General features: G+C 33.9%; 1 protein-coding gene across 2 annotated transcripts in view; it reads left to right on the top strand.

Annotated features, from left to right (window-relative positions):
- Window positions 1-11783, top strand: part of LOC108745188 (neuromodulin-like) — a 94077-nt gene that overhangs the window by 23970 nt on the left and 58324 nt on the right. Inside the window, exon 2 of one of the 2 annotated variants that reach the window (XM_018481313.2) lies at window positions 1162-1272. The exons of the other annotated variant lie outside the window; for it this stretch is intronic. Within the exon in view, the coding sequence (XP_018336815.1) occupies window positions 1162-1272 (111 nt within the window). The remainder of the gene's footprint in view (window positions 1-1161; window positions 1273-11783) is intronic. 2 annotated transcript variants of the gene reach the window in all.

Raw genomic sequence — 11783 nt, forward strand, 5'->3', positions numbered from 1 at the left:
TTCTTTTATTTATTTTCATACTGTACTGTTTTGTCAATACCGCTTCCATTTCATTAAAAGCTATCTCTAACTCCTCCTTGCTAGAAGTTAATACTACTGTCTCATCTGTAAATTTAAGCATACTAATCTTTTGCACCTGTATATCTATTCCTACAGTTGTACTGGCTTTAATGATGTTGTATTAAGCTATTAAGCATAAAAAGTGACAAAAATAGAATTAAAAATCACATTTACAAACATTTTTTCTTGTGCAGAAGTCATTATTTGACCCAAGTGACGTTTTGTATAATCAGTAGCGTTTAAAGTTTACTATATGAACAATGTTGATAAAAATAGATTGTGGGGAGCCTTAAAAGTAGTAATATTATAGTTTAATATTATTTTATAGTAATTTTATTGCCGTGCACGTATTCTATCTGTCGTACTGATTCTGTTATAACGGGCAAATAAGCTGTAATACACGTTATATAGCATACAATGTTAGTTACGATTTACAATTAGTTTACAGTACTTGATCACATTACCTACATATCTACATTTTTCGGGCGATATGTTATAAATGGGCTTAGCAATTATTAAATTTAATAATCGATTGTCGATTGTAAAAAAATTATCTATTATCTTGATTAATCGGTTAATCGAAATAATCGATTGTCCCGATTAATTATCAATTAATTGATTTTTTTAAATAACTAATTGTATTGTATTATTCAATTCTTCTGATTATTTAGTTAATACAATGGTAATACAAACAAAACAAATACGATAAAAATAACCGCATAAACGGTCATTAGTTGAAAAAATCGTCTCCGGAAGTTTAAATATCATAATATTGGTAAAGTCCGTCATAGGGACGTCTTCTTATCTTGAATTTAGGTATGCAAATATCAAGGATGTGTTCCGAAATGTAACCCAACGTACTGGCCAGTGCTGATGACGTCATGAATCGACGCCATGTTGTACTGGTGAGAGAAGTGTGAAGTAGTAGTATATCAAACAGGCGTGTGTGCATTAAACTTTGAGAAATTTTTTATTGTAAGAACCTTTATTAACTTTTGGAGCAAAATCGTTGTAAACGAGCACAAATACTATTCCCAATATGGCGTCAATTTGACGCCAACACACTGACCAGTATATTTATTTACGTTTTATATGTACCAGAAGTGCCCTACAACCTACTGTCAGTATGGCGACTACAGGAGGCAGGCATGACAGTCATTTTTGACAAACATGGTGTACATGTAAATAAGGGCGGAAAAGAAATTCTAACAGGTAAACTTTTGAATAACTTATATACTATATATTTTAAAATAGTAAATAACACTAAAAGTCACGTATTAACAACACACAAAAGAAATAGTTATAAAATATGGTACGAACGATTAGGGCATATTGGCAAAGCTACATTTTTAGTTCTACAAAATAAAAGCATGATTGAAGATACAAATTATATTTTGCATATTAACCCTACAAATTTATGTGAAGCCTCTATAAAAAGCAAACAAACAACATTACCGTTCGCGAAATCTAAAAATAAAAGCCATATTAAAAGACAATTGTATGTCATCCATACGGATGTATGTGGACCTATATCTCCTTCTGATATTAGTATTAGTAACCGAAATTATTTTGTTGTATTTATTGATGGATATACCCACTATTGAGATCCGTCAAATGGGCATACACCATCTGGTGGCAAAATTTATAACTCGAATGAGGGAAAAATTTACATAGGAACTGTGCACGCAAATTGTAAAATTGTTTATTAAAATAATAAAACACGTTAAAAAAGTAAAAATTTTTTTGATGATGGAGTCGACGAAGTTTTCTTCTAAAGTTAAATCAAATAAAAAGTTAATATGTTCAGTGAAAAGCTGCAATAGCACTTCAGACATAGATCTTCACNNNGAAGAAGTAATCGAAGCTGTAAATGGTTATTTTGAGGAGCTTGACGAATCAGTCTATAGAGATGGCATTAATAGACTGGAACACCGCTATGAGAAATGTATCAGCCTTGGAGGAGATTATGTTGAGAAATAAAAAAAAAAAATTTTTAAAAACCTTGTTTTTCTTGGTCAGGCCGGAAACTTATCAATCCACCCTCGTATATAGTTAACAATAAGATAAACGAGCAAAATTCGCTAAGTAAACTTGTTGTATTTAGTGACTAATATGTCGCTAATATGAACCTTGAAAATGTTGTGTCTAAAGAAACTAAGATTAGATCGAATGAAAATATTTTCTTGTTAGCTTCTGCAAAATCAATCATTACAAATTAAAACTTTGATCGATACAGATCATTGTGTTTTATTTTCATAAAAATCTCCTTAATACCTTCAACGATATTTTGGGACACACCCCAAAAAAATATCGTGTTAAACAGGTGAAGTTTAGTAGAAAAACGTAGATCTATTGGGTAAGTATGTATATTGATATCTGTTTAGTCATTAAGCAGATTATCATAATAGGAATTGTGTAGTACTTTTACTTTATAATGTTCGTGGGTTTAACAAATGAACTTTTAAGAAGAAAACTATTTATTAACACTACTGTTACTATTCATTGTTCTATTTATTTCTTGATTCACTTCTCCAACGGTCAATTTATTTCTTCTCTTCCTCGGTGATCGTCTATTCCTTTTTATACTCCCTTGCCTCCTTTCGGGAACGTTCTCCAGCCGTCCAGAGAAGTCTCGTTTTCCTTGAACGGTTTAATTGCTTTCCCGGAACGCAGGTACGACACACACGTTTACATATACGGCGCACATGAAGAAAAGCGCCCGCGGCTAGTCGGCGAATCGATAAGCCGATCACACACACGTATGCCCGATCGCATACAATCACGCTCGTGGTCGCTACAACTTATTATAAGCAATGTACCTACACAATTTTAAAATACCTGACGAAAATATGATATTGTTCTATGAAAATGGTTGGCGTACAGGTTCGTTAAAGTTCCTTTTGTAAACTTTGTCTTTTATTTTGAACTTTACTTGTCTGCCCTTTGTGAATGATATTGCAGTTTCCAATACAGCTTAAGAACTCCAATGACACGAAACTAAGGTAAAAACTGAAAAAGTCTGACTTTGAACGTTTATATCTCAGTCAATTTTTAACGTAAAAATTTTGTACAACGCTATTTGAACGAGGGTTACGTAAGCTTTTTTTTTATAGACCAATACCGAATATTTACCTAAGTCCGCCAAGGAAAAAGTTACAATTCTCTTTCTTAATTGTTTTATGCATTTAGTTTGTTTAAAAAAAAAGTTTTTGACTTTAAAATACAGTGGATTTCGGGTATAACGACAACGAAGGGACCACTGTAATTTCGTTGTTATATCGAGAAGCCATTACAGGCAAAGTTAAAGGAGATACACACACTGTTTTTCAATTTAGAAACAATTTTCGCCTTTTTTTAACAGTAAATGTACATCGGGAAGTCACACCTATTCAAAAGTTTACTAAACACAGTTGCTACTAAGAAACAACGGTAAAGGTCATCACACTTGTTGACTATCTGTGTGAATGTAAACAAAAGATAAGAAAGATCTTTGTGTCTTTAGCGACCGACTCCGGTCGCTATATCTGAATCGGATTACTAGGGATTTGTTACCAATGATTCATTAAAAACAGTCGCTACACCCGAACTCGGCGTTATATCCGAAGTCGCTATAGCTACATGAATTTTGTACTAAAGTGTGCTTTAAATTCAAGGGGCTTACATATGACGTCGCTATAGCACAATGGTCGCTATAACCAAGGTCGTAGTAAGTGACATCCACTGTATGTCATTTCTATACGAAATTTAATTTTCTACCACAAATTTTCTACATAAAGTTTCATAATATTTTCTGAGTTACAGCCGAAAACTCGAAAAACGTGCAAAGTACTTTGTTCTCAAAAACGCACCTTTATATTTGTTAACATTTATCCATTTAATAACCATTAGGAATTAATTGTGCATATGAAACAATAAAAAATTCAACATTTAACATCATAATAGTGCCTTTTACTTATATTATATTGAAAATAGTCAATGGCCTATTAATTGTATAAAACATAGCAAAGAAATAAAGGCAATCAAAAAAATATCATAAACAAAATTGTAAGACACAAACAAATATAAAACAATTTCAAATGAATATTTCCAAAACAAGAAACAAATTTTGAGAAAACTATTAGTTATCAACAAAAGATTAATAATACTTTTATCTCTTTTAAAACGAACAATTCTTTAGGGAAATATACATTTAAATAACAAATGTAAAACCCCGAAACATCTAAGTTCAGGAGTTTAATTAGTAAATCGTGGCAGTTGTGTTAAGGCCTATATAGGACAAACGGGAGTAATGTTCCAAAAAGAAATCACTAAACATTTTAAAAGTTTCTCAAACAAAAAATTTGATTCAATGTATGCTGAATACCTGTTAAATAATAATCATAAATTTAATTCCAATTTCAAAATTTCACATATTCAGGATAAACGCCTAAAATTAATTTTACTACAAATGCTAGAAATTAATAGAGACAATAAACGGGGTTTAATACTGAATAACCAATTGCAAGTTAACAATTCACCACTTGATGATGAAGAGCTTCTGAGCTTTTCTGTCATGGTCGAATTATAATTGCAGACGTTTCGCTGTGCTTAATAGATGGCAACTTCAGTGCTTCACGATGTATGATCGGTGATAAATGGTTCATGTGGGATCTTAAGCGTGTTTTTACAGTAGTCTCGTCATGTTTCATTCCGCTGGGTTGTACCCTCGTTTGTTTGTTTGTTTCTTAGCAGTGGTTTCCAAGCTCTGTTTATCTTTAATCCATCTTCCCTGTTAATACTACCCAGATATTGTGCAATTTCTAAGGCTTCTCTCCTAGCTAAATTGTGATAGCCCGACGTGCGTACTAATACATGCGTTTAATCGAAGAAGATCCTATGTTTTGCTAAAGCGGATTTGTCTGTTTGATGTAACCCCAAATGTCTTTTGTGTTTCTTTTTCTTTGTTGCGATCGTGCGTTTCATCATGTCTACGTATTGGGATCCGTCAAATGGGAGGAGCCTAAAAACATGGCGCCGATTAGGGAAAATTTATTGTAGTTCCTATAGTGTATCGTGCAATTTCCAAGTTTTTAAATTACGATAAAATGATAAGTGATTAGGCTGATACAAAGCCTCGGAAAGGAAATTTCGTTGAAGGTGAGCGTGGTGTTAATGCCACTCACATTATAAAATTCGGAAATAACAAATCCGGAAGCTAGCCTTCAAATTCCGTCAAGTTTACTGCCTACTTTTTACAAACTTCGGATTTAAAAAGTGATTCACGTTATATAATTGGTGAGGTGATTTTGGGTGATTTAAGCAATATCATATCAATGACTTGCACGTGCAAAGCCGATTTAAGAGAACGTTGCAAACACATTATTGCAACTTTGTTGTATTGCAGCAGGTAGGTTCTTAACCTCAAAATACTTATATCGTATCATCAGAATTGTGTTAAATCAATTACACAGGAAAAAATAATTTCTCACTTTATAATTTTAGTATGATTCTAGTTTTAAATATTAAGGTTATGGCTGATGGTAATTACTTGCTGAAATATAATCATGTGCATTAAAATGACGTGAACAAATTTTTATTCCGGAATTTACTTCTTTGATACCTACTGCTTTCATCCAAGCTTCTATTAGTTTACTTTTTTCTCTAATTTTCTGAATATATTTTTTACATATATAAAACGGTTAGTTTTTATTGGAAACTAGTTAATGTAGGTGAAGAGCGAAGATCTATGTCTGAAGTGCTATTGCAGCTTTTCACTGATCATATTAACTTTTTATTTGATTTAACTTTAGAAGAAAACTTCGTAGACTCCATCATCCAAAAAATGTTTACTTTTTTAACGTGTTTTATTATTTTAATAAACAATTTTAAAATTTGCGTGCACAGTTCCTATGTAAATTTTTCCCTCATTCGAGTTATAAATTTTGCCACCAGATGGTGTGTGCCCATTTGACGGATCCCAATATCCTGGAACAATCTCCGCAAGGAATCAAGTAGCCTCATGGTGTATGTAGTGGGATTAGTTGGTCTTTGGGGTTTGGTAGTAACTGGCGTATCTTCGTCGTAGGTGTGAAAATCGTCCTAATTCTATTCTTACGTAGTAACTTCGAATTTCGATCCGTTGCGTTGTAGATATGTAACAAAGTTGTCGTGATCATGGTTGACTCCTCCTTGTTGTTCACCGGTCTTGGTTCCCGGTGTGGTCTTATTGCTCGTTCGATGTCCTTTCGAGTGTAACCGTTAACTAACAGTACGGTTCCTAGATGTTCAAGTTCTTCTTGGTGGTGTTTATAATTAGCATTCGGGAGGACGCCGATTCGATTCCGGGTCCGTCTGCCTTGGTCCAAGTTTTTCTGTGGTTTCCTTGGATCACTTAGGCAAATACTGAGGCAGTAATATTCCACAGATAATCTTTCATTCTCTTCTGTCTTCATTTCGTCCGTCTCAACTTTCTCACCCGAACCACCACCCACCCATTCCTACGATTCCTGTCCATATCCGTATTTTTTTCTGTAGATACCTCTATTAAAGTTCCAGACGGTGTCCTTTTTACCAGAATATCCAAGAAAGGTAATGTGTAATCTTTCTCCTCTTGCATTATGAAGTTCATTTCGTTCTGTTGCCCGTTACGATGTTCTAAGAATTGTTGTAGATGTCCCTTTCCATGCTGCCAAATGATAAACGTATCATCCATGCATCTAAGCCATAACTTGGGTTTCTTGGAGCTTTGCGTAGAGCTTCCTTTTCGAAATTTTCCATAAAGAACTTCTCTTGGACTGGACTGGTTGGATTCCCCATTGCTACACCATCTTCCTGCACGTAGATTTGTCCGTTCCAAAAAAAGTAACTTATAGTTAGCAGTGTCTGAATAAAGCGACTACTTTTGGTGTGAAGCGGCTCTCCAACAGCTGTAGTATGTTCCCGACCAGAATGTTGGTAAAAAGATTCCACATCGAAGCTTACGAGCACCTGATGCGATTCAGTATTTAGTTGACGAAGTGTACCGAGTTTCGTACGTAATCTTCTGTGGTACACACCAGAGGCTTCGTCAGACTTGGCAAATGCTGTGCTAGTTTATACGTAAGTCAGGCTTCGGATAGAATTGACGATTGGACGAAGAGGTGTGTCGTTCTTAAGACCATAGAGACGTATAGGTTTACCGTCTGAAGGTGTAAGTTGCTTGATAAGTTTGTCCTCGAAGACAACTTTATTAAGTGGATTGGTAGTTCGGCCTTTTACCTTCGTTGTCAGATCCTGGCTGCAACGTTTGTAGTTGTCTTCGGAAATTAAGGCTGTAATTTTCTGGTTGTATTCTTCGGTGTCCTTAATTACAGTAGCATTCCCCTTGTCGACTGACGTAGTTTCTTTAGTGCATCTCGTTCTTCCTTGGATAGGTTAGATTTGAACGGTCTTCCTTGTTGCAGGATTATGCAAGCTTCATTCCGTATGTTTTCAACTTCCGCACAGCTTAAGTTTCGGATTCCTGCTTCAATGCCGTTGATGATCTCCTCCGCAGGAACATGTTTTGGATTTTTGGCGAAATTTCCCTCTTTTGCAAGAATCTCGATTGCATTTGGAGTTAGGACCGTTTTACTCTTGTTGACTACGGCTTTTTGGACGTCAAGTTGGTGTTCCACTGGCGAATTAAATGTTAGTCTCTCAAATTTGCTTTCTGGCGTTTGACTGACTCTTCATACAATTTGTTCGCTAGATTAGTAGTCATCCCATCCACCTCATTCCATATCTTCTGCTTGAGTACTGCAGCGAGGTTCAAATGGAGACGGAACAGTTACTTAATCAAAAATATTCTGCTAGAATAGATCTGTAACGCTTTGCTGGTTCTCTCGTATATTCTATTGGCCGCTGGGGACCGTATATGGTGTGATACTGCCAAGTATTTCGGAATTTTGTGTTGATCGTGGTATCTCTTGAGGAAAGCCATAGCGAAACGTCTGCAATTAGAATTCGACCACGGCAGAAACGCCTAATTAGACATCGGCCGTGAAAGCCTACGAACTACTGTAATTCACCACTTTTAGATTTAGAGTTGAAATGTTACCTTCTCACGATCCCTTTTAGTAAATAGTTGTTAGTTTGTCCAATCGTTACCTGATAAAGCCACAGTGTGGTGAAACAATATTGTAGTGTATTATAATAAAATATTCGCGAAACGTTACCTTTGGTTGTCTATTTACTAAATAATTACTTAAAACAATGGAAAATGAATTGTGTTAGAACAACTAGTACTCTTAAAAAACTTATAAATAGTAGGAAACAACACACAAAGATAATTAAAAAATCTGCAACCTACCTATAAGATTCACTGTGAAAATTGCAACAATACTTATATATATATATATACAAGACAGACAGGTAGAACATTCGAAATAAACAATCCTAGCCTTAACCCAAAAATTAATTTACGGTGAATTTAGACGTAAATTACAACATGGAAAACTATTTTTAACAAATAATTATTCTCTGACATCTGAAAGGAACGAACTGTTTCTGTTTGAAGCAAGGTATACACTGTATTGGATATCCTACACTCGGCACTTTTGCGGGGTATCTCCATGATTTTTAATGTTAGAGAGTTGCGGTTTCCGCAAGTTTTCAAAACAAGCTCAGAATTCAAGATTTTGTAAAATTTTGTTTTGTGCCAAATTAGTAAGTAGTAGTAGGCTATGGCTAATTTGTTTGAAACAAAAACCTAAATATCAATACTTTGCGATTACGAAAATAATGAAAAGCATGGTATGTTAGTTTGTTTCACACAGACTGCTTTTGAACGCTATTAGAAGAATAAAGAAAATGTGCAAATTTTATTGCTATGAAAAGATCGTCCTTTTCAAAACTAGATTTAAAAATCCTTTGCTTACGTGTTTTGTTTCACTTTTTTTTTTTAACTTAACCTTGAAGTAAGATAGGTAATTACTGTTTTGTTTTGTGTAAAATTCAATAACTTTATAGTTAAACAAATGATGTAATAAGTAATTAAATTGAGAATTAAAAAAATATTTTGAGTTAAGTTTGAAAGTATTACATTTCTAGTATAATAATTACTTACATGAATTTTGTTTTTAATAAATTTTGATTGGACACGAAAGAAAATTATATAAAATCTCAAATTCTGAGGTTCTTCTTGAAAATAATTGTATACACACAATTAGATATTTTGGAAAACCTAAATTCTGTCTAAAACAAAAATAATATAGAGGGTGCAACATTAAAAAAAAGTTGTTAACGTAATAATTAAAAAACCAAAGGTGTTAAAAAAAGCGGACTAAGTCAGTCGATCCTATGAACAAATTATATAAGAATACGTTTTAACACAATGAGGCAAGTAGGGAAATTGGAAAATTTAAAAGTAGAGATGAATGGATTAGAATTAGATATAGTAGGTATTAGTGAAGTCCGTTGGCCCGAAACTGGAGACTTTTGGAGTGGAGACTTTAGAATAATACATACAGGATCGGTGGAAGGTAATTCGGGGGTAGTAATTGTAATGCGTAGGAAAGTAGGGCAGAGTGTAGAAAGTTATTTACAAGAAAGCGATAGGATAGTTATGGTTAAATTAAACTCGAAGCCGGTAAAAACGGTATTAGTGCAGGTCTACATGCCTCCATCATCTTACAGTGGTGAAGACGTAGAAGCGGTTTATGCAGATATAGAAGACATGTTAAGTTTAGTGAAAGGACAGGAAAATCTAATAGTTGTAGGAGACATCAACGCAGTAATAGTTGACAGTAAAGTCGGTGCAAGAACAGTTTCTTTTGAATTAGGCAACAGAAGTAGTAGGGGAGATAGGCTGATAGAATTTTGCGATAAATGTAATTTAACCGTCGACAATACTTTATTCAACCATCACGTTAGGAGGCACTATACGTGAAATTTAGGTAAGTGATTTAGGAAGATATTAATTAGATTACATACTTGATAGTTAAAGATTTAAAAATCAGGTGAAAGACTGTAGGAGTTATCCAGGAGCAGATATAGATAGCGATCACAACTAAGTAGTTATGAAGACCAATCTTAAATTGAAAATTCTGAAAAAGAGGCAAGGTAGGAGACGTCTTGACTTACAAAAGCTAAAAGCGGGAGAAATAAATGACAGGGAAATAGAGACAGAATGGAAAAAGAGGCATTAAAACGTGCCTAAATTTAGCAGGGGAATAATTAGGAAGTGTAGGGCAGCTAAGAAACAGTGGATTGATGGAATGTGTAAAGATGTAGACGAAAAGTTTGAAGTAGGTAGAACCGATGAGGCTTATAGTATAATTAAAACGAATTTTAGAGATGTAGGATACAGTAGTAATAGTATAACAAACGAGGCAGGGGTCATTTTGATAGAAAATTAAGAAAAGGCGGATAGGTGGAAAGAATATTTAGGTAACCTATACGCAGGCCCTGAGTTAGGAGATAAATTAAAAAAAATAAGACAGTGTGGAGATAGATGAGCTAGGTTATCCTATAGGGAGAGAACAGTTCGATGTAGCATTAAAAAAATTAAAGAATAAAAAGGCGCCACGTGTAGACGGGATACAAGGGGATATTCTAAAACAAACATGACAAGAGGTTATAGATCGTATATTGAAGTTAGTTAGTCACATTTACGAGACGGGGAAAGTTCCAGAAGATTATAAACGGAACATGGTAGTAACCATACCTAAAAAGAGAGGCGCGGATAGGTGCGAGACATTTAAAACAATTAGCTTAACTTCCCATGCGTCAAAAATCTTAACTAGAATTGTACAGAGGAGGATGGAGAAAAGGACGGAAGAACTATTAGGGCAAGATCAATTTGGGTTTAGAAGAAATAGAGGAACGCGGGAGGCCATTCTAGGTTTACGGGTAACAATAGAAAAAACGATAGAAAAAATAAAGAGTGCATACATAGAATTTGTAGATTTAGAAAAAGATTTTGACAATGTTAAATGAGACAAGATGTTAAATGTACTTAAAAATGTAGGGATGAGTTACAAAGATAGAAGAGTGATAGTTAGTTTGTATAAAGAACAACAGGCAGTTATAAAGATGGGTTTGCAACGTAGAGAAGTAAATATTAGGAAGGGAGTCAGACAGGGTTGCACACTGTCACAGCTACTTTTTAATCTATAACATTAAAGACAATACAACTGTAGTATGCTTAGATTTGTAGATGATATAGCAGTATTAGCATCTAGCAAGGAGGAGTTGGAGATAGCTTTAAATAATAGGGAAGCGGTATTGACGAAACAGTAGGTACTGGATGAAGATAAATAAAAGTAAAAAAAAACTGGTAAGGTAAAAGACCCAGTTGTTGACACTGGCCCAGTTTCTGACAATTTTAGGTTTATGTTGAATTAAAAACATAAAGATCTTAAGTGGGTTAATAAATTTTTTAAAAATTAAAATAAATTTATTCTGTACCTAATTAATGACAAGCACAATAATAAAAAATAAGAAAACTTAATAAAAAAAATCTTTAAGTGTGGAGTGACTGCGGAAGCCATTTTTTAGTTATGGTCTAAGCAAATTACGGAAGCGCGTTCGACGATTCAATCAGTGAAATAATCATTATATAAGTATAAAAATATAATAAAATATATATAAATTGTTTAATAATGAACTATTATTTAGTCTAAAAAATCAATATATCATATTAAATAAAGCTTTATTAATAAAATATAAGTGTCAATAACTAGGCTCAATTTTATAGGTATGTCGCAGTTATTGACACTCACATT

The sequence above is a fragment of the Agrilus planipennis genome, unplaced genomic scaffold, assembly GCF_000699045.2.
Source record: "Agrilus planipennis isolate EAB-ADULT unplaced genomic scaffold, Apla_2.0 scaffold4, whole genome shotgun sequence".
In the NCBI taxonomy this organism is placed as follows: domain Eukaryota; kingdom Metazoa; phylum Arthropoda; class Insecta; order Coleoptera; family Buprestidae; genus Agrilus; species Agrilus planipennis.